The sequence below is a fragment of the Podarcis raffonei genome, chromosome 8 (assembly GCF_027172205.1).
Source record: "Podarcis raffonei isolate rPodRaf1 chromosome 8, rPodRaf1.pri, whole genome shotgun sequence".
NCBI classification, from domain to species: domain Eukaryota; kingdom Metazoa; phylum Chordata; class Lepidosauria; order Squamata; family Lacertidae; genus Podarcis; species Podarcis raffonei.
In genome coordinates, this window is record NC_070609.1 from 87,879,607 (window position 1) to 87,902,442 (window position 22,836).

Consider the following 22,836-nt stretch of genomic DNA (forward strand, 5'->3'; position numbering starts at 1 on the left):
AATAACGCTGGCCACGCCTCCCGGGCCAGCCGATTGGCTGGCCAGGGAGATGACACGTCCGAGGATTCCCCCCAATATCACAGGGGCTGCGAGCCAGCCCCCACGAGCATGGGGAGGGGCGTGAAGCCCACAACCCCACCTCCTCTCCAGCTCAGAAGTGGCTTTGCTGAGGTATGAACTGGATGGCCCTTGATGGGCTTGCCAACTCTATCATTCTACAATTCTGTGACTCAGAAGTAGCTTCAGCCCTCCTGATAATAATAATAATTAATAAAATTTGTATTCTGCTTTATACCTGCAGACCTGTGCCACCCTTACGGGTGACGGTGGGCAAGCACACCCTTGAGGTTCTTGCAAGTGCCACGCTCAACTACAGCCACTGAATGAAGTCTGCATCCTTAAAGCTTTCTATTAGGAGCACATCTCTTTGTGCTTGGATCTAACTTACTAGTGAAAAAAAATCTTTTTAGGACTTGGCTGGAAGTCTGTTTAAAACAAAAGATTAGGTTATTTGCCAACCACTTTTAGCTGGGATTAATGCCAGCCTGGAGCAACTTACGTTGCTGCAGATCTCGCTAATCTTTCTGGACCTTGGAATTGCTGATATGGAAACTTTATTTAAGCATAAAGTCTGAGATTTTTTCAATCCTCTTTTTCGGAAACATCTGGCAGGTGGATCAAATGAAGATTTTGGTAAGTACTGCTTCCAGCTTCGCCACGGTAGTGATAACAATTGTTTTCTTTTGGTGCCATCGGCTAATGGGATTGCACTGCAAGAATGGACATGGTTGATTGCCTTATGAAGGTTTGTAATCTGAAACAAGTTGCTGGGCAAGAGAGATGGATATCTTTGTGGATATGGTAGCCATGGAAGACAAGCTGGTCATGAAGATGTTTTGAGAGGTCCCAATCCCACCTGGAGATGCCAGCAGAGACTGAGCCTGGGAGCTTTTGCCATTCTGCCCTTCCCCTGTCGTACTGCATTGCATTTTGTTCAACAGGCCATTTAACCTGCAATAATTATCTAATGAGCAGATCTGATCTCTCCTTCAGGCTGTCCTCGTATTTCTTGTCTCCCTGACTTGTTCTTCAGCCAGTGATGTAAGTCACCATTTCTCAACGTTGGGATGGGGGAAAGGGGCTGACCCCATTTAAGGAGGTTATTTTTTGTTTTATGGGCATTTCCACTGGGCAAGCCTTTCCCAGGTGCCTGATAGGATAGATTAGGTTCTGAAGTCCAGGACGAGGGAGAAACTTACTCAGTCAGGTTCACATTTTAGTATGGACCCACCTGATTTGAATTTCTTAAAACAATGTGAATAGAGACACAGCTAGCCTTCAGAATTCACATTGCTCTGAATTTTGCGATGCAGTTCTTCAACTGTTGTTGTTTGTTATTGTTTTTTTGTAGACAAAAATGCATCTGTTAAGAAAAACTGTGCATAAAAACGAATGTATTAGAGAAAATAGCATGTGGAAATGCATGATATTAAGGGGAATTGTTTAAAAAACGTGTGCATATCTGGCAAAATCACAAGCAAAAATGTGCCACCCTGGTCTTCTTTGGCATGGATGATGGCAGAAGGGGTGGGGGAGGGTGTGTCCCCCAAACAAGGAGCTTGCCCCCCACTTGTCCTTCCCATTGCTGGACTGTGTCATTGCTGGATGTCATGCTGGATATGTCATTGATATACCGTGTTTTTTGCTCTATAAGACTCACTTTTTCCCTCTTAAAAAGTAAGGGGGAATGTGTGTGCATCTCATGGAGCGAATGCAGGCTGTGCAGCTATCCCAGAAGCCAGAACAGCAAGAGGGATTGCTGCTTTCACTGCGCAACAATCCCTCTTGCTGTTCTGGCTTCTGAGATTCAGAATATTTTTTTTCTTGTTTTCCTCCTCCAAAAACTAGGTGCGTCTTGTGGTCTGGTGCGTCTTATAGAGTGACAAATACGGTACTTTGCCCTTTCTGTGCTCCTGCTTTTTTCTGTGGAGAAAAGGCGGGAGATACATTCAATAAATAATACTAAAAAATATATATCTTCATGATGACTTGATGTCCAGCTTTGATACAGTCTACTTGAAAAATTGCTGAAGCCCCCTCCATCCCCAGCCAAGGCAGAGTTTCATAGCCCCCCTCCTGCATGACTACCCCCTGCCTCATCCATTACAGTCCTTTTTTAAACTCCCTAGGTTATTGCTGTAAAGCACCAAGGAAATACCGACATCAGCACCCACCAGGCGGTGAAGGTCAACCAGCAAGATCAAACGGCCAATATCCACAACTATAATGGGTGGAACGGATGGGATGCCATCTGGGATTACCAAAAGGTAACCCCCCAAGAGCAGCTAGTAATTCAGACCCACTAATTCTGGACAGGTCCATGGAGATTTGAATCTTTGGATTTATAATCAAAATCTGTCTTTTCTTGCATTTGATAGGGCCTTTTTGCTGCAAGGCTGTTTCGGAAGAGGGTCTGTGTTGTAGCAGCAATGGATTTTGAGCTATTCCCAAGCCTGGAGACTCTCCACAGTTTCAAAGGGCAGAAGGTATTGTGTAGTGGAAATTATATGCTTTGATTGGTAGCCTACATGAGAAGAGATGTAAAAACTGCAAGAGTGTTTGAGAGGATATCAGGAGAAACTGCTTCCTCACACTGCCTTATGAATGTGTCCAGATGATGCAATCTTGATTTCCTTGATTTCCTGGGCTTGCACAGGCTGCTGAATTGGTTCACCTTGGACTGCAAGAATGAGCATCTTACTATAAATTACCAAAAAACTAAAGTTATGATGTTTGGCAAATCTAAGAAAACTAACAATTGGTTGCTCGAAGGAAATACACTGGAGCAATTATTCTCATTTCAGTTTGCTCTTTCAGTGGGCAGGCTAATGGTCTGCACAGCTCCAATCAAGCACCTTATTTAGCTGGTAGAACTTTAAATGGACTACAGTGGTACCTCGGGTTAAGTACTTAATTCGTTCCAGAGGTCTGTTCTTAACCTGAAAATGTTCTTAACCTGAAGTACCACTTTAGCTAATGGGTCCTCCTGCTGCTGCTGCGCCGCCGGAGCATGATTTCTGTTCTCATCCTGAAGCAAAGTTCTTAACTCGAGGTAATATTTCTGGGTTAGCGGAGTCTGTAACCTGAAGCGTATGTAACCTGAAGCGTATGTAACCCGAGGTACCACTGTACTACAATTCCAGCCTATGAAAGGGGGCAACTTGTTGCAGCCTATTTTAGAACTTTATAAGACCAGGGTGTTGCCAGAGATGTTCTTTGGAGCACACTGTGGGCCATGACCAATTTTGATTCACTGCCAGTCCCACCTCTACTAAAATAGCACTGCTCCCTGCAGAACTGGGTGTAATGCCCATTCAAGCCAAAGCCCTTAGACTAACTCTGTTTTTTTTGTTTAATTCCGCCCCCACCAAGCATGTATCGAAATCCCTCATGACAATTTTGGAAGACATGACCCCAAACTCATGCAAATGTGATATGGAATCTGCTGCCACGAGGCTGGGACCCTCTGCCTCCTTTCTTGTGACGCAGGGTTTTGAGAGAGCTAAAGAATTAATACTCCATTCCCCCCCCCATTTCATCTTTTTGAGAGAGCTAAAGAATCAAAGGCTTAGAGACACCAAGATGCAATCACAAACTACTGAGCTCAACATCTGTCAATCTGACTAAGTGTATGTTTTTTTATTCCATTGTATGCATCCCTGCGGGACGCGGGTGGCGCTGTGGGTTAAACCACAGAGCCTACGGTGGATATGGGAAAAAGGATTTAAAGGAACTGCCATAAGTAAATAAAATTAGGGGTTGCTGGAAAAATTTAAAACAAGGATGCAGAAAAAGGAGGTATGGGGAAGTCGTTGAAAGAAGGTTTAAGGAAAAGAAGGTTAAGAAATTATACATGTTTATATGTTTGTTTGTTTTTGTATTGTTTTGTATTGTTATTTAATATGTATTGGAAAATTAATAAAAATTTATTTAAAAAAAAAAATAAACCACAGAGCCTAGGGCTTGCCGATCGGAAGGTCAGCGATTTGAATACCCGCGACGGGGTGAGCTCCTGTTGCTCAGTCCCAGTTCCTGCCAACCTAGCAGTTCGAAAGCACACCAGTGCAAGTAGATAAATAGGTACCGCTCCAGCGGGAAGGTAAACGGCGTTTCCGTGCGCTGCTCTGGTTTGCCAGAAGCGGCTTGGTCATGCTGGCCACATTACCCGGAAGCTGTACGCCGGCTCCCTTGGCCAGTAAAGCCAGATGAGCGCCGCAACCCCAGAGTCGGCCACGACTGGACCTAATGGTCAGGAGTCCCTTTACCTTTACCTTTATGCATCCCTGCCAAGATAGATTTGCCAAATGTTAAAATTGAGGATCACCTTTACACAGGCAAGACTAAACATCCTTCCGTTAGCAGATTCGACGGACTGACATAAAGGAGTTCCTGAGCAGGATAGAGTTTGTGGCTGCAACTCTGTGTCAATAGGAGACATAACTCATGTACTCCTAGAATGCCCTTTTTTATAATGACCTCAGAAACAATTACTTCCACCCATTGTTAAGATGGCAGAAAGGAGGGACATGTCTCGCAAAGACCTGTTTTTTGATGTCTAATGTAGAGAGGTTTATATCCTTTAGAACATCCAAATTTCTTACCAAGGCTTTACAGATTTGTGTAATGAAACACTGAAACTTAAAGGGGGAATGAGAAATGATTTATCCTGTAGAGGTCAGGAAGGAGAAATGTAAACCACTATTATTAGCAACATTCTTATTATTATTATTATTATTATTTTTCTGTGTGTAATGGCTGCTCACTAAACACAATAAATTGAACTGAACTGAACTTATGAAAGTGCCAAGAATGTGCAGGAAAATCTCAGCCTTGACCTGGCCTGATAGACAGTAGCTTGCCCTGTGCTTCTTGCTGAACCAGGCACCCAGCTCTGAGAATTCAGGCTTGATTTACCTCTTTAGAAGCTCATGAAATTTATAGGCCTGGGGACTCCACTTTTGTAGGTTCTCCAACAGCCACTATTGTTTTGACCAAATGAAGTTGTCCTAAACATCACAATGGTGTGTGGAATGAAGAAATCCACCACAGACAAATTCAAGCAGGAAAATCTGCAGATCACTCCCATTAGCTTTAAATCTGTAGCTGAAATGGGAAACTCAACACCAGGCACGGATTCCGTTGTCTGGCACAGCCACCTATTGTGATTCTCCCCTGCTATTGCCATAAGCAGAGCAGGCATACAGGTGAGCCACAGGGAGGGGGCTAACAAAGGAATTTGTGGAGGAAATTGGGCATAGAAGATGGATCAAGAAGGGAGCTGTTCAACAGTGGAATGGACTCCCTCGGAAGGTGGTGGCCTCTCCTTCACTGGAGATTTTTCAACAGAGGTTGGATGGCCATCTGTCAGGGATACTTGAGCTGTGATTCCTGCTTTGCAGGAAGTTCGGCTTAGAAGATCCTTCTTCAACAATTCTATGATAATTTTGGACAGGGCCGTCTTAAGAATATCCGGCGCCATGGTGCATCCCTCTGCCCGCCCCCGTTTTCAAGAGTTGCTGACCTTTTTAAGGGAGGACAGCGCTGCCAGTGACACGCCCAGCTTTGCGGGGCTGGAGGAGGTGGGCAGCGGCTGGAGGGCAGCTCCTCCAGCGGCGAAGAGGAGGCGGAGGCTGGACGTGGCAGCTCCCAGTTCAGCTGGCCACTTCGTGCCGTGGTGGCCATGGCAGGCGGAGGCTCTGAGCACGGCGTGGCATGGAGGCGGGCGAAGGTGCCGATCTGATGCAGGGAGGTGCCATGTCCAGCCTCTGTCTCTTCCCTGGCGCCCTCCAGAACTTGGCGCCCTGGTGCCCTGCGCCACCAGCCTCTATGGGTAAGACGTCCCTGATTTTGGAATGCAGTCTCTTTTCTACTTAATTGATGATGAATGGTTTTTAAAAAGTGAGGGAGATTTTCAGCACTGCACTAGAGCATCTCCAAGCACAATCTCTGATCATGATAAATTTCCACTAGTAATTCCAATTTTTTTGTTATGTACTGAGTTGAATAGGATCCAAAAGGCAGCAGTCTGATTGGTCCTAGAACAATAGGATCCAAAAGGCAGCAGTCTGATTGGTCCTAGAACAATAGGATTCAGAATGCAGCAGTCTGATTGGTCCTAGAACAATGCAGCAGTATGATTGGTTGGCAGGAACTACCCAATCATGCTCCAGATAGAAGTGAATCCACAACCTGATTGGCTTACAGTAGAATTCCGGAATTAGCCAATCATGTGCAGCCCATTGTGTAAATAATGTATATAAAGCAGGTACTTTGAGGGGACATTCATTCATTCCTCCTCACCACTATGAGCTGAATAAAGAGCATGAAATCACTTTGCGACTCTGAGTATATTTCATTTTTCATCCCACCCTGGCACAGCTGTCCAAGAGCACCCTTCCGGCGAGCGACTTAACATTCGTGGTTGGCAAGAGCCGTGTCCAGAACACTGTTCAGTTTGGAAGCCCCATTGAGCAGCTCTGCAGTGGGATTCCTGTGTACTACGCCTCCAAGGAACAAGGTGAGGCAGGTTTCTCTTCCTCTCTAGCTGCAGAAATGGCTGTGGGGGGTTAAACTCAGTGGGCAGATAATCTTGGTCAACCTGGTGCCCTCCAGATGTTTTGGACTACAATTCCCATCACACACAGCCAGCCAGCATGACTGTATGATGCTGGGACTGGAAGGAGACGTTGTCCAAAACATCTGGAAGGGGACCAGGTTAAGGAAGGTAGTAGGAGATCATGACCACAGTCAGGTTGACACACAGAGGAGAGGAGGTGGCCTTGCTATCCTTTCTCAATGGTGTCCCCACTAGGGAGCAGGACATCAAACCCCACTTGTCAGTTGTGCAGGCTGATCAAACTGCTCTTGGAATGGGAGGGCCTCATCCTGGCTGCTGAGCCAAAGGGAGAAGTGAGCTCAGATTAAGGTTCCTTTAAGCCGATGAGTTTTTTGCTTAGATGTCCTGCTCCTACCATTTTCTGTACAGCACAGGGAACACCTCTGCTGATCTGAACCCATTTCAAGCCTCTAGGTCAGTGGATTCCAAAGAGGGCAGTAGTGCCCCCCATATATCGGGGGAGCACTCTAAAAGGCCAGGGGGTAGGAGGGGGGCACTGGAGGGGCAAAAGCTGGTATCAAGGGATCAAATTCATCAGTTTTGTTGAATTCATTAAATGAAATAGTTTAAACTGGATTTTGGATAAATGTGCAGTTAATTCCTACTGTTTGGAATTTTATTGTGTCACTGTCTTCCTTAGTGGGTTGTGCAAACCCCTATTCGGAATACATTCGTACCTTGGATCCTGAACACCTTGTGAGTCAAACATTTTGGCTCCTGAATGCCACAAACCCGGAAGTGAGTGTTCCGGTTTGCGAATGTTCTTTGGAACCCAAATGTCCGGCGCGACTTCCGTGGCTTCCGCGGCTTCTGATTGGCTGCAGGAGCTTCCTGCAGCCAATCAGAAGCTGCACCTTGGTTTCTGAACATTTTGGAAGTCAAACGGACTTCCGGAACGGATTCCATTCGACTTCCGAGGTACCACTGTAATGGGTAAGGGAGGGGTCACTGGAACTGGGGTGGGTGGTCCAGAAAAGTTTGGGAACCACTGACCTAGATATTGTCACCTGAAGGAGCCTTGGGATTTGGGGCTGTGTAGAAGGGTAAAATACTACAGCAAGAAATTAATCACCAGCAAACACACACACACACACACACACACACACACACACACACACACAACGCCAAGACTTTTGTAGGGAACAGTTGCATGATAGCCAAACACATTCCAATCCAGTTTAAGCTTCTTGTGTAGACGTGATTCAAGCTGACTTTGCAGAGTGTATAGAACATGGGTCGGCAAACTAAGGGCTGCAGGCCAGATTAGGCCCAATTGCCCTCTGGATCCGGCCTGTGGACAGTCCTATAATCGCTACTTGGATCGGTTGGATCGGTGTGATCTTTTGGGCTGCGCCATATTTTTTTTGCATTTTTTTCGGGCGCCATTCCCCCACCCCTCACACACACCTCCTCCCTCCTCCTGGCTTCTCCCCGCCCTGCAGAGGAAGGGAGCTGGGCTTTGATTGATGCCAGCCAATCCGAAGCCTCGCCGCCCGCATGCTGAGGCGCAGCCCAGACTCGCCACCCGCCCACCGGCCTCTCCATCCATGGCCGCGCTGTGGGCATTGTGGCGGGCACATCGTGGGGCATTGGCCGGAGCTTGGCGTGCCTGCTGGCCCTGCGCCCAGGAAAGCTGGTCTGGAAAGGAGAGGCGACGCCACCACCACCGGCTCACAACCGCAGGCAGAGTGGTGGAGGAGGTCGGAAAGCAGGGGGCGGGGAGGGGCTGGGGGGAGAGAGGAGCCCCCCTCCACTGTGTGTGTGCACGTGCGCAGTCTGGCCTGCCACAAGGTCTGAGGGGCGGTGAACTAGCCCCCTCCTAAAAAAGTTTGCTGACTCCTGGCGTAGAAGCTGCTTAGGGGTGCAGGACCTGGATTTATTTTACAGGCCCCCAGTTTGGAAAGGCCAACCATATCTTGGAGATGGCAGCACTGTGTCTGATACTTTTTTGCTAATAATTGTGTTGTGTTTTCCCCCCTCACAGGAACCAACCTCCCCTTGCAGAGTCGAGGGTGTGCGAATGTCGGGATCCTACGTGGCTTATTCAACATCTATCTCTGCGGCAACATTCCAAGTTGCTAAAATGCTGGCCAAGAGTCCACAGAGCGATTCTTTGCCTTCTTTGTTCTCCTCACAACAACCTTCTCGCTGTCCATGTTTTCCTCTCCAGCCACTGCTCAGTTTTCCAAGTCCAATCCAGCTATCAGCACTTGAAGAATAATAAAAAATGTTTACAACATGAATGGGTCTTGATTTCAATTTCTTGAAATTTGAAGGAAGATTTAATAATGCGACATGAAGCACTGCACTCAGTTGTGTCTCATTTTTAAAAATTCCGACATGCAACCACAGAGGCTTCAATCTAGGTGAGAAGACCGGTCTCTGTGTTTGGGGAGGGGGCAGGTAAGAGGGGCTTTCTATAAAGCATTAGCCTCCATCCCTTCCTCACATCTTAATTTGTCGCAAAGAGACAAAAGTAGCACCTCAAGTTTCAACAGCTGGATTTCTGTTCAGTTTGCCCACTTACCAAATTGGTACTCAGCTGGGTTCACTGCATGGAAGAGGTGCAGAGGCCTTTCTGCAGCCATAGCGTGTCTCTAATCAGCTACACTTTGGAACTCCCTGCCTATTGATATCTGGCAGGCGCCTTCACTGTGCTCTTTTCAGCTGAAAACATTTTTGCTTAGACAATATAATAATAATAATAATTTATTATTTATACCCCGCCCATCTGGCTGAGTTTCCCCAGCCACTCTGGGCAGCTCCCAATCAAGTGTTAAAAACAATACAGCATTAAATATTAAAAACTTCCCTGAACAGGGCTGCCTTCAGATGTATTTTAAAGAGAAGATAGCTGCTTATTTCCTTCACATCTGAAGGGAGGGCGTTCCACAGGGCGGGCGCCACTACCGAGAAGGCCCTCTGTCTGGTTCCCTGTAACCTCACTTCTCGCAATGAGGGAACTGCCAGAAGGCCCTCGGCGCTGGACCTCAGCTGGATGATGGGGGTGGAGACATTCCTTCAGGTATATAGGACCGAGGCTGTTTAGGGCTTTAAATGTCAGCACTAACACTTTGAATTGTGCTCGGAAACGTACTCTGAAACATAGACAAAACGATGTCTTTTTAGTTTATTGCTGGTTTTAATTTTTTTGAACGTTGTAGTTATTTAATTGCTATATTCTTTTGTAAACCATTAGATGTGTTTCATTAACCATCAAGAGGTATACAAATTTTATGGAATTAATAAATATATTTAATCGGAAAGAGTTGTGGTTGCTGAGGAAATGAGCGAAAAGGTAGGCTGTATTTCAGGACTAGCTAAAACCTGGCTTGTGGGCCACATCAGGGCACCCACCAGAGCAAAATATTGATGACCCCACCGAGTGGAGGGGTATTAAATAAATGAATAAGCTAGAGACAGCACCTGGTCTTCTGCCTAGCTCAGCACTAGGATGGGGTTCAAAAGTGCCACCACCCCAGTTACCAGATTGGTTATTTGATGAGTGAGAAAGCAGCTGAGCTGTATGCAAGAGAGTGGAGCAGGTGTATCTACCGCTGGGAAGACACCCCTCAGGCACAAAAATGTTGGCGCACACCCCCCCCCCCGGGTTGTAAATGCTCAGAGATATGCTTGGTTCTTTATCAATTATTCACATCTTTCTTAGCTAAGACAGACTCTGAAGATGGGTTCTGTCTAGGACAGTGGTTCCCAAATGCTTCGGAGCCACTGCCTCCTTGGCCCCATAGACACATCCCCAGGGCCGGATTTAGGTTTGACGAGGCCCTAAGCTACTGAAGGTAATGGGGCCCTTTATATGTCCAGCTGTCCTTTGTCAACAACAAATTGTCACTGTTTTTTTTGTGTGTGTGTTGAATATATGCTACATGGTAGTTTATGGACCTAATAGTTATATAAAGCCATTTGCACATAACAAAATATGTTTTTTTATCTTATATTTTGGAAATGTACATCCAGTTTTCTATCCAGGGGGCTCAAATGCATTTTCTTAAATGATCATTGATGGCTTTTGTCGCTGCATATGCCACACAGGAGCTAAACAGCGAAAGGACCTTTTTTTGTAGTTGCTGGGGAGAAGGCTTTGGTTTAGGAACGGACTTCCGGAACGGATTAAGTTTGAGAACCAAGGTACCACTGTAGTGACTTTGAAAATAAGAAGCCAAGAGCAGGGAGGGTTGGGAAGTTGCTTTTCTTTATTAACAGGTCTTGGGTTGGGCTGCAGCTTTCAAGGGAAGCAGAAGGAAGCCCAAGAAGCTGAGGAAAGTGAGATAATTCACGGGGAGGCAGAAAGCTTGGAAGAGCATGGAATACTGGGAGCAGCTCAGGAGGTCTACAGGTTGAGGTTTCCGCAGATTTTGATGCCCAGAATGCCAAGGATGCCAGCCTTGGCACAGCCGCCGGCATGGAATCCACCTAGGTGGGAGGAGACAAGAAACACAAATTACACACACGCATAAAAAATAAATTTGAGACCTGAAAACTGCGATCCTATAGCCGCTTACTGGGTGGAGAGCAAGTCCCTGTGAACTCAGTGGGGCTTCGTAGACTTGAATAAGATTGCACTATTAGGCAGTTAGTGAGATAGTCCTCTTATTGGATGTAATCCACTGAGAGCAGTCAAGTACAACATTCCTTGTATTGCTAGAGAAGACATGCAGGGAAATGTTTGGTCCAGCCAGTCAAAGCTTCCTGTTCCCCCTGGCTGGAGCATCCTTCCTTTGCATGTGATAGAAGGTGGGCGTGACCTTACCTGTCCAGGTAACAAAAGGACGAGTCACGCAGCACTCTCTCTCTTTTTCACTTCCTTCTTCGTTGGACCAGCTTTTAGCTAGGAATGCTCAGCTTCTCAGCTAGCAGAAGCACTAGGGTTATTCCCCCATATGGGGTAGATCCACATGTACATATTTGTAACTAAGTCTGCCTTCAGGGATCCAACTGTGAACTGATGTAAGTAAACTTCTTTTATTGACTTTGAATAAGATTTTATTCTCTTTATTCTTTTAAGAGGGATTCAAGGGAACTTACCAGGAACGTACAATTCAATCTGAGACAGACTGAATTGTATAAGAGTGAGAGGCTTACACAAGCCTGCAACCAGCTATCTGCTGTGCGTGAGTAGGGGAATGTAAACTCTGCTAAGTAAAGAAACTTGCTAACACAAGTTAAAGGTAAAGGGACCCCTGACCATTAAGTCCAGTTGCAGACGACTCTGGGGTTGCGGTGCTCATCTTGCTTTATTGGCCAAAGGATAGCCGGCGTTTGTTCGCAGACAGTTTTTCTGGGTCATGTGGACAGCATGACTAAGCCGCTTCTGGCGAAACCAGAGCAGCACACGGAAACACCATTTACCTTCCCGCCGGAGCGGTACTTATTTATCTACTTGCACTTTGATGTGCTTTTGAACTGCTAGGTGGGCAGGAGCAGGGACTGAACAATGGGAACTCACCCCATTGCGGGGATTTGAACTGCTAACCTTCTGATCAGCAAGCTCTAGGCTCTGTGGTTTAGACCACAGCACCACCCATGTCCCTAACACAAGTTAGGAAGGATATTAATAAACAATATATCCTCTCCTGCCACCCCGAACATTCCCACACCTCTTCAGTAACCAATCCAGAAAACCTGCCACTCCAGTTTGCGGAGCTCTTTTAGTCTAGTTTGATCTGCATTTCCATTGCACTTCCAACATTTAACCACTCTGGAAGTTCCATTTCCAAACTGAAGCAGCTATTTGGCTGGACTGTGAATACTCACTCTCAACTTTTTCAACTTTGTAAACGGGCACGTTCTTGCAGAGGTTCTCAATGGAGCTGCCGAAAAGAAGCCACTCCTTGATTTCTCCGAAGAAAGAGTCACTGGGTTCATATTTCACCCACACGTTTCTGGGGGACATCATCTTGTTCATCATCTAAAAAGGGAACGTGTTTATGAAGTAACTCATTTCTAGAGGGACAGCTGTGTTCATTTCCTGCTGCTTGTTCCCTGGGAAGGAGGGGGGCTGGTCTGTCCTCTCTAAACTCAGACAGACAGCTCTCATCTGCAGAGTCAGCCCCTTGCTTGCTCAGCTCAATTTCTGAGGCTGACTCTTCCACTGCGCTCGGGGGGGGGGGCACGTTCCTGACACCTGCATTGCAGGGAGTTCGATTTGGGAGTTCCTTCCAACTCTATTCTATGATTCAAAGTGCATAAACTGAATACAATATACAACTTGAAGACTGGGAAAAGAAGTGGAAGGTGAATTTAAAATTTACAGTTTGTATTTTATTGAAAGAGAATTATATGAAAATGATGTATAGATGGTATATTAAGCCAGAGAAAGTGGCAAAAAATGTATAAAAGGGGATCTAAAACCTGTTGGAAATGTAAAGAAAAAGATGGTACATTTTATCATATGTGGTGGGAATGCAAAAGGGTTAGAAATTATTGGGAAATGATATATAATGAATTGGAAAAAAAAGTTTAAAAAGACTTTTGTTAAGAAACCAGAAGCATTTCTCCTAGGAATTTTAGATCAAGATTAAAAAAAGAAAGAAAATTATAAATTATTTATGTATGCAACAACAGCGGCAAGAATTATATTAGCATGGAAGACAGAAGAAATACCAACGAAAGAACAAAGACAAGGGAAACTTATGGAATATACAGAATTGGCAAAATTAACAGATAAATTACATGAAAAGGATAACTAAGACTTTAAAAGAGAATGGGAACCATTTACAACATATATGAAGAGGCAACATAAAGAATTGGACTCACTGGCAGGGTTTGAATAAACAAACACAGTTGTATATATAAAAAAGTAAGACTATATGTATTGGGAAAATTTTGGGAAGTAACACACAGTAATATGGAAATAAAACAAAATGGGAGTATGAGGGAAGTCCAGGGGAGGAGGGGGGCAATATGGAAAATTGTTAGAGAAATATTGTTAGAGGATGTATACATGGAAAAGAACAATACAACATATTTATTAAAAACCAAAGTGCATAAACTGAATAGGCATGTACAATGTATGATTTACCGTATTTTTCGTCCTATAGGGCACACCGGCCCATAGGACGCACCTCATTTTGGGGGGGGGAAATGAATAAAAAAAATTATTTTCCCCCCAGCCGCGGCTGCTGCCCCAAGCCTTGCGCACACCTGCCTGAAGCACGGGGCACCCTCCGGAGGGCTCCCCATGCTTCGGGCGACAGGCTGCCGCCCCAAGCCTCACGCGCTCGGCGGGAACTCCCGCCGGGCTTGCAAGGCTTGCGGATAGCTTCCTGAAGCCTGGAGAGCAAGAGGGGTCGGTGCGCACCGATGCCTCTCGCTCTCCAGGCTTCAGCGAAAGCCTGCATTCGCCCCATAGGATGCACACACATTTCCCCTTCATTTTTGGAGGGGAAAAAGTGCGTCCTATAGGGCGAAAAATACGGTATACACTGAGATGTCTGTAATGAACTCTGCAGTTACCTGCTTCTCATAAGCCAGCCGCCCAACTTCTTCCAGCTCTGGAATGTAGCCTTTTTCCATCTTCATGACAAAGCAGGCCCGTCGAGAAAAGAGCCGAGTGGCGATGTATCCCTGTAATTCACAAAAGGAGAATAAGAATTGAGATTAAGGTACTGGGACTTCCGGGCTCCTTTTCGCTCCCACCCCAAGGTAGGAATCAACATTGGCTTTCAGTCTGAACTAAAGGCCCATGGTAAACAAGAAAGACTCTTTCTGAGGCCACTGGCTAATTTTATTAAAGGTGTTCGAATACATTTGGATGCCCTGCAACTGATTATTCAACCTCATTTTGTAGCATTTTTACTTTTAGTGGCAAGAAAGACTTGCCGAAATGCATTAATAATTTCAGAGGTAATGACAGGCGACTAATGACGCATTTGTCTGAAGCCACATTTTGTATGAACACAATTTAAAAAAAAGAAAATAAATGACCTTCTTCTCCGTTACAAACTGTGTGTGAACAAATTCAGGAAAATGCCTGCATTGGTGAACAAAGGGGCCTAACTCTTGTAAAAGTGGATTTTGAGTCACTAACCTAACTCCTCCTATTGTGTCAAAATTGGATAGACTCAACGAGTTCTTCATTCTTGCCAGAAAACCAATCTGTATGTTGAATGTCGAGCTGACTTATTTTACGGAGCGAAGAAAGCCATTCATTCAAAAGCACGGATGAATTTGACTGTTCTGGAAACAAATTCCTCAGAATGTGACTGACGGGTGCTTGCCATTGCCATCACCCTTTACAATGTCTGTGATCACCCCAAAATAAGTTTATTTTAAATAGATGATACTGGATGGATGGATGGAATGCAGCTGAATAAAAAAAGGTTTCTGCCTAAAATAATGGTTATTCCTGGTCTGATTTCTTTCTTTCCTGTGTTGTTAAGCCCACCTTTCTTCCATAAATGAACCCAAGGCAGAATTGCTTCCAAGGCCGTCTCCCAACCAGGCACTGACCAGTCCCAGACCTCCTTAGCTGCAACAAGGTAGATGGTGGCTCCACCTGCCTTCAGATCCACCCTCTGTCACCTGAGTCTGTTTTGCAGAGGATCCCAGAAGATTGTTGTGAGACAGAAACAGGTAGACTTACATGCTTGTAGTCAAAAATAGTATCTGAAGAGCAAAGTCCTCCATAGACGTGGATGTTGGCCACTTGATTCTCATTATCTATGGACACGGTCTGCTGGACATAATCACCATTGTAGCTTGGGATTCTGTAGACCTGAGAGTAAATATAGCCCCAAAAATTTTTGTTGTTATTATTTTTTACATATTCCTTGTTGTGAAGTATGACATAAGTAAGGGTGCTTTAAGTATATATATTTTCAAAAGTGTAATTCACTTAAACTTTCTTTTAAAAAATCAAAGTGACTAATGAGATAATGATTTAAAAGAACCCCATTATTGGGTAGTATGCCAAAGTACACAGCAGCAGGAAAAAAACCCCCATCAAATGCATGAAAAACTGGAGCAAAAATGAAAAACACAAATAATCAGCAAAATGGGGGGGAGGGAATGATCTCTTTTGCAGCATCGGGAAGCAACCAACAGATCCTTGAAAGAGTCAGGTTTTAATCTGGCTTCTAACAGCACCCAGTATTGGGGCTCAGAGGGGGCCCCCTGCAGAGGCATGCCACAGTGTTGGCACTACCATTACTGTGCAGGCGGGCACTTGCCCATGTGACAGGAGCTCCGATGCTGAACCTCAAGGGAGCTGATTCCCAGTTTAAAGGTAAAGGGACCCCTCACCATTAAGTCCAGTCACGAACGACTCTGGGGTTGTGGCACTCATCTCACTTTACTGGCCAAGGGAGCTGGCGTTTGTCCGCAGACAATTTTTCTGGGTCATGTGGCCAGCATGTCTAAGCTGCTTCTGGCGAACCAGAGCAGCGCATGTAAACGCCGTTTACTGTCCCGCTGGAGTGGTACCTATTTATCTACTCGCACTTTGACGTGCTTTTGAACTGCTAGGTTGGCAGGAGCTGGGACTGATCAACGGGAGCTCACCCTGCCATGGGGATTCGAACCACCGACAGTCCGATCAGCAAGCCCTAGGCTCAGTGGTTTAGACCATGTCCAGTTTATACCAGTTTATAAATATAAACTGTATAAATAAACAGCATATTCAACTGGGCTCTGAAGCTAACAGATCATTAATGCAAAATGAACAATACCAGAGTAATATGTTCTAACTGCCGTTCTCTGTTAACAAACTGAGAGCCTCCAAACTGTGAGCCTGTGTTTTCAGAGGGGCAGGATACAACCCTGTCCAAAACAAGGTGCAATTCTGCAAATCCACCAGTACTTCTATCTTATCTTTATAAAGTTTACGTTTTGCTTCATTTCTGCCAGTCCCACTTTTCACAGTATTTTAGGAGTTCTGCTCACTTCTGCATGCTGGTGTTGTGTAGGGCATACATGCAGTGGGATAAATAAAACCACATCCCCAGTATAGTAAATACCACCACAATGGTTACATCATTTGAAGTGTTACCATGGTGAAAAAGAGATGATTCTGTTTACCTGGAAAGTGGCTAAAGCTGGGCTCCAGAAGACCCCCAGAACAGCGATTAATACAGCCTGGGGGAAGAAAAGGGGGAGGGGGAGATATTTTCCATCAAGATAAAAATAGGACAGCAAACTCACAATTGGAAGTAGCTCCATTTAAAGCAGTAATTCCCAAACTTTTAGGGGTCACTGCCCCCTTGGTTCCATAACCTCATTCCCAGGCCCCTTACCCTACCCTGAGGAAGATAGTAACACAATATAATTCAAAACAGACAGAATTAATGGCACATTAAGTCAATTAAAATTATTTAGTGAATTCAACAAAATGGATGGACTAGATCCAGTGATAACCAACTTTTCAAAGTCTGAGGGTCACTAACATCTCCAGGACTCCTCTGCCAGCCCCTTGCCTCTTTGCACCCCCCTAGGTAACCCCCCCCCCCGGGCACTACCACCCACTTTGGAAAACACTGGTTTGATTTGGGGCTAATGGCAGTGAAGTCAATGTGGGTGCGTAGCTTTGAACCTTCTGCTACCTTCTAGAAGCTCCCAGCACCACAAGTGAATGCACAGAGATTCCATACATGCGCAGCTTCCCTGTTGCTTTCAGGGATTGTCAATGCCCTGGGAGAGCAATATTACCAGTGCCCCATGCTGGTATCAGAAGAGGAATGGGATTTCCCTTCCCCAAGGAATGCAGAGGAGAACCAGAAGCTCTATTCTTCCCAACTCCCACAAAGAGGCTGCATTTTGTTCCCACTAATCCAATAGGGGTCACTGAATGAAGAGAAGAAGAAGAGGAAGAGTTTGGATTTGATATCCCACTTTATCACTACCCGAAGGAGTCTCAAAGCGGCTAACAATCTCCTTTCCCTTCCTCCCCCACAACAAACACTCTGTGAGGTGAGTCGGGCTGAGAGACTTCAGAGAAGTGTGACTAGCCCAAGGTCACCCAGCAGCTGCATGTGGAGGAGCAGGGAAGCGAACCTGGTTCCCCAGATTACGAGACTACTGCTCTTAACCACTACACCCCACTGGCTCACCTGCAGGACCTTCAGAGAATCTACCCAAGACATACCTCACTTCTTGGTTTCTTTATTTAAAATATTTGGGAACCGCCTCTCATTACAATAATACCCAGGCAGTATACAATCAAGCAATTCAACGCAAAACAGGAATGCAACATTCAATCAAAGCAGTCTAGTAAAGGCAACACATCATGATTTCAGTAGCTAGGAATCATTCAGCTGGCATCAGAGGCTGGAGTAAGCCTGAGTGATTATCCATGTTCTCAACAGCCATTGGCAGCTGTTGCCCTCAGTGGGTGGAATTCCATTCCCCAGTCAGGGGGCCACCACGCAGAATGCCCTGCTCCAATTTGCCATACTATGAACCTCCACAGGCCTTGGAATAACACACCAAATTGAAGGTTGCCTGTGGAAGAGCTCCCCACCCCCACCCCAATCTTGGGATCCTCTCTTATCCTTCTCTGGATCTCAGACCTCCTGTACCCTGTAAGAGACATGCCATATTTTCAGTTTAAACATCCATGACGTTCAAAGTTTTGGCTGTGTTGTGGGGTTGAGGGGGGGTCAGTGCCCCGAGTCCCTTCCAGACATGGGGTCCTGTACATAGTGAGGGTTAGGGTCCAATAGGGGATTCTGTTGCTGAGCTAGACAGGCAAGTTTTTGAGGAAGACGGTGACCTCAGCTGGCCACTTAAGTGTCCTCATTAGCATCCCAAAAGAATGAGCCAGGTTGCAAGAACTACAACAAGTGATGGTGGGCCTCTAGGCTGAAGAGGGGGCCTTTCCTTCACCTGCTCACCTAGCTGCTAGGTAGGAGAACAGTAGCCAGAGAGTGTGTGAGAGAACTGAGCTGGAAGCAGCCTGGAGGCTGGAGAAACAGAGACCTGCTTGCTCTGTGCTGGATCCAAAGCTGTGACTCATGGAGAAGAAAGAGCTGTTGGAGTGCTGATGTTGTGAGTCCCTCAATCCTATACTCAAGCTATATAGATGTGTAAATAAAACCAAATATGCTAAAGACATCACAGTCTCTGCTGACCTTCATTCCAAGGAATCTGAACCCAGGTGTGGTGTGTAACAATATAATCCTACTCTGCTGTCAGAAAATCGTTCTGTAGTTACAGAAATGAGTTCATTCAAAACCAAAGCAAGTTCATTCAAAATTCACAAAATGTAAAGTTTTGGATGAGATAAAGGTCCCTGTCTCCTTCCAAGAGATGCTAGCTAGCGGTGAACCCCCACCTGCTATGAATTTCCACCCTTACAAAGACAATTCACAACGTCACCTAAATATATTAATTTTTGCTAAAAGGATTCTGCCAGCTATACTCACGAGTCCGGTCATTTTTCTCTCAGATAAGGGGAAGAAGCTGAGAAGCAAATGGAATAAGATTCCCGAGACGTCGAACTTTTATATCTTGCCTGTAGGTGTGGGGAACATTACACAGAAATAGGCCCCGTACACTTTGGGACTCCATATCTATCGGACCCGCCATGGTAAACGGCTTTATCTGCATTTTGGGCTGAGCCGATAACCACACCCGATAGCCCAGAGTACATTAGTCAGTTGCGAAAAAATTCCAATTTGGTCATTTTGCAAATATCAGTTAACCCTTTCTAGAATGTCTGCGCCTGCCTGCCTCTAGTCTGCCCATCTGCTCTACGATATCAGGTTCTTAAATAGAGGCGTGTGTGTCTGAGGTTCTGTGAGGGAGACGATGCTTCTGAAATTTCCCTCACCTAAATTTTACCAGGATTTTGGAGTTCTACATTACTGAGCTTTGTTTCCGCAGCAGAACCCAATATGCATGGAAAACCCTCTGTTCTGAATTTTGCTCAGACCAACTAGTTTGTCACAGACTCCATAACTTGCTTGCCCGTTTCCCACTGGAACTTCAGACTGACCACTGTGAGAACGGGATATTGGACCAAATAGCCATTGGCCTGATCCAGGATGGCTCTTTTATGTTTTAATTGGTGCTATTCCCACCTCTAGAGTGCATTACATAGGAACAGAGTCAGACTATTGGGTCTAGCTTTGAATTGTCTATACTGGCCAGCAACAGCTCTCCAGGATTTCAGACAGCCTGCTCTCTCAGCCCTACCTGGAGATTTCACTGGGGAAATCTAGGACTTCCTTTAATCTGTCCTAGATCTTCCAATATTCAGCTTCGTTGGAGGTTGGTGGGTTGTAGCGTCAAGAGAAAGGGAGGAAAAATGTTCTCTACCCACTTCCTCTTCTTGCTTGCCTTTTTCTTCTTCTAAACTTTACACATGTTGAGATCTCCTTGCAGGGGCGGTGTGTCCTTTATCGCCGCTTCAGATGAAACAGGAAGCGCTGCCTTGCTGGACCACTGCTGCCATTGCTGCCACTGCTGCTGCCACCTACCTGCTCCTGCCACCACTGCATGCCCTGCCGCATCCACCGTTGGCAGAGAAGCAGTGCTGCCATTGGCACCAATTTCAAACAAGATCATACTGATTTTGGGTGAGGTTTTGCCCCAAATCGCACAAGATCTTGCTTGCTCTGCAAGATCTCATTCAAATCAAATCAAGTACCTTTATTGGCATCACGATGTTATTTAAAAAAAATATTTTTATTAAACAATTTCAACATAACAAATTATCAAACCATATAATCCCATACATTATTTTCCCCCTTTTTCCCCCAACCCCATTCCATCCCTCCCTCCCCCCCAACCAGGGACTTCCCTCAGCTCCTTTCTCTGCACGTATTATTCTCTGCATGTTATAAAATTATACATATCCTTATGTTAACTATCTATCAATCATGTTATTAACCAATAAATTTGTGTATGTTTATTCAAAACCTGCCAAGGAGTGATCCACACTGGATCCTTTGCCTCAGGCATCACCTGAACCTAGTCTGGGGCCTGATTCTGAAGAGCCCCAGTCTGCACAGGTTCCCCTGCAAGAAGCACCAGCTGGGCCGAGTCAGGGGCCTGAGCCTCCCCTGGCTCCAGATGCGGGGATGACCTCGTTGCCTTCAGCTGGGCCATCACTTACAGCTGCTCCACTACCGGCTGGGTCAGGAGAGGCTGAGGCAGCCTCTGGGTCTAGTAACCCATCGACGTCTCCCGAGTTGCAGAGACTAAGGTCTAAGAGAAGGAGAGACCTGAGTACTCACAGGAGGAGTGCTCACCTCTGGGCAAAACAGGGAGGTGAATCACTGGGGGATCAGGACTGGCCTTTACCCCGACGAAGATAAAAGGCTGCTGGACCCCGCCCCAGGTTGTGGGAGCAACATTGCTGTTTGCTGGAACCTGTCTGAGATCCTGTGCTTGACCTAGCCTGGTTTCTTGCTTTGTGTCCTGCCTTGGCCCTGTTGGGCTGACTCCTCACAGAATCCTTGGATTCAGGACTGGACCTGGACCGCGTTGCTCAGGTTAACCCCTGGGCCCAGCACAAACATTTTGCTCAGCATCAGTTGGCGAGGTCTGCTGTGTAAAGGGCAATCTTTGATATTGTGGTCCATTGAATCAGGTACTACAGTGGTACCTGTGGGTTACTACAGTGGGTTACATACGCTTCAGGTTACAGACTCTGCTAACCCAGAAATAGTGTTTCAGGTTAAGAACTTTGCTTCAGGATGAGAACAGAAATTGTGCTTAGGCGGCGCGGCGGCAGCAAGAGGCCCCATTAGCTAAAGTGATACCTCAGGTTAAGAACAGTTTCAGGTTAAGAACAGAGCTCCGGAACGAATTAAGTACTTAACCCGAGGTACCACTGTACTTGGTTGCAGGCGCACAGACGGGCTTGATATGGAGTATGTATGAATCTTCCTTTGGTCACTGCAGAAGGGAAGGCATGTAATCTTGAGAGAATAAAGGAAGATCTCATTCAATTTCAAGCAAGATCATGCCCCAAATGGTTGTGATCTTGCCCAAAATTGGTACCAATGGTGGCGACGCTTCTCCACCGCTGTCAGAGGCAGCTAGGCAGCTGGGGCACCCATGGGTGTGTCTCCTGGGGCCTGAAGTAGTGGACTCAGCCTGCCTAATGGCTGTGCCAGCTCTGTCTCCTTGTTGGTTTTTATCTTCTGTGGCCAGGGTGCCCTCACAACCTCCCTTCAGCACTCTTGCCCCCAGCTTGGTGCTACGCTGCTCAGGCTGGAGGGAGCCCAGCTCTGATGGTTGGGAACCGATGGTGGGATTTGTAATCCAAGACAGCGATGTGCCACTGTAGCTGTTGATTTATGAGCTACTGGGGGAGGGAGTAAGTCCCCTGATGATGAACCTGCATAGCAGCAGACAGGGCAAAATGCCTGAGAGGAATTGGTACCAAGTTGGGGAGAGCTGAGGGACGCGGGTGGTGCTGTGAGTTAAACCACAGAGCCTAGGACTTGCCGATCAGAAGGTTGGCGGTTCAAATCCCTGTGACGTGGTGAGCTCCCGTTCCTCGGTCCCTGCTCCTGCCAACCTAGGAGTTCGAAAGCACATCAAAGTGCAAGTAGATAAATAGGTACCGCTCCAGCAGGAAGGTAAACGGCGTTTCCGTGTGCTGCTCTGGTTCGCCAGAAGCAGAATAGTCATGCTGGCCACATGACCCAGAAGCTGTACGCTGGCTCCCTCGGCCAATAAAGCGAGATGAGCGCCGCAACCCCAGAGTTGGTCACGACTGGACCTAATGGTCAGGGGTCCCTTTACCCTTTACTTTTACCTTGGGGAGAGCTGGGATGAATAAATGTCACTTTTGCAAACATTCGTGCCAGATGTGAAGAACTGTGCAGGTTTTAAGCAAAGATCCGCAGTGTAAGAACTTAACTTTATATCCATGGAAAGATGGTCTGTATCTTTATTTTACAGAAAGTGGCAAGCGCTCCACCAAATTTATTCTTTCAGTGATTCCATACCACTAGCAGCATGTTCTTTTGAAAGGGGCCACATTTTCCTTAAAAGAGACACGGGTGGTGCTGTGGTCTAAACCACTGAGTCTAGGGCTTGCCGATCAGAAGGTCGGCGGTTCGAATCCCCACAACGGGGTGAGCTCCCGTTGCTCGGTCCCTGCTCCTGCCAACCTAGCAGTTCAAAAGCACTTCAAAGTGCAAGTAGGTACCGCTCCGGCGGGAAGGTAAACGGCGTTTCCATGCACT

The 22,836-nt window shown here is 46.2% G+C and overlaps 2 protein-coding genes across 2 annotated transcripts; one reads left to right on the top strand and one right to left on the bottom strand.

The window, feature by feature from the left end:
- The first annotated feature begins 653 nt into the window (after nt 1-653).
- LOC128420023 (gastrokine-1-like) lies at nt 654-8,908 on the top strand. Its single transcript, XM_053401390.1, has 6 exons — nt 654-693; nt 1,054-1,101; nt 2,190-2,327; nt 2,439-2,546; nt 6,439-6,577; nt 8,661-8,908. The coding sequence occupies exons 1-6, from the start codon at nt 682-684 to the stop codon at nt 8,756-8,758; spliced, it is 543 nt and encodes a 180-aa protein (XP_053257365.1). The 5' UTR covers nt 654-681; the 3' UTR covers nt 8,759-8,908.
- A 1,636-nt stretch (nt 8,909-10,544) lies between these two features.
- On the bottom strand, nt 10,545-19,150 carry GKN2 (gastrokine 2). Its single transcript, XM_053401389.1, has 6 exons — nt 19,057-19,150; nt 16,715-16,771; nt 15,282-15,413; nt 14,153-14,263; nt 12,452-12,605; nt 10,545-11,110 (listed from the first exon to the last, which is right to left on the bottom strand). Exons 1-6 carry the CDS (start codon nt 19,066-19,068, stop codon nt 11,028-11,030), a joined length of 549 nt encoding a protein of 182 aa, XP_053257364.1. The 5' UTR covers nt 19,069-19,150; the 3' UTR covers nt 10,545-11,027.
- Between the last annotated feature and the right edge of the window lie 3,686 nt (nt 19,151-22,836).

Coding starts and splice junctions, on each gene's coding strand:
- LOC128420023 (XM_053401390.1), top strand. Junction 1,102..2,189: donor CTTGTTCTTCAGCCAGTGAT/GTAAGTCACCAT, acceptor TAAACTCCCTAG/GTTATTGCTGTAAAGCACCA. Junction 6,578..8,660: donor CTACGCCTCCAAGGAACAAG/GTGAGGCAGGTT, acceptor CCCCCCTCACAG/GAACCAACCTCCCCTTGCAG.
- GKN2 (XM_053401389.1), bottom strand. Junction 15,414..16,714: donor CAGCTTTAGCCACTTTCCAG/GTAAACAGAATC, acceptor ATTTACTCTCAG/GTCTACAGAATCCCAAGCTA. Junction 11,111..12,451: donor CAAAGTTGAAAAAGTTGAGA/GTGAGTATTCAC, acceptor CCTCCCACCTAG/GTGGATTCCATGCCGGCGGC.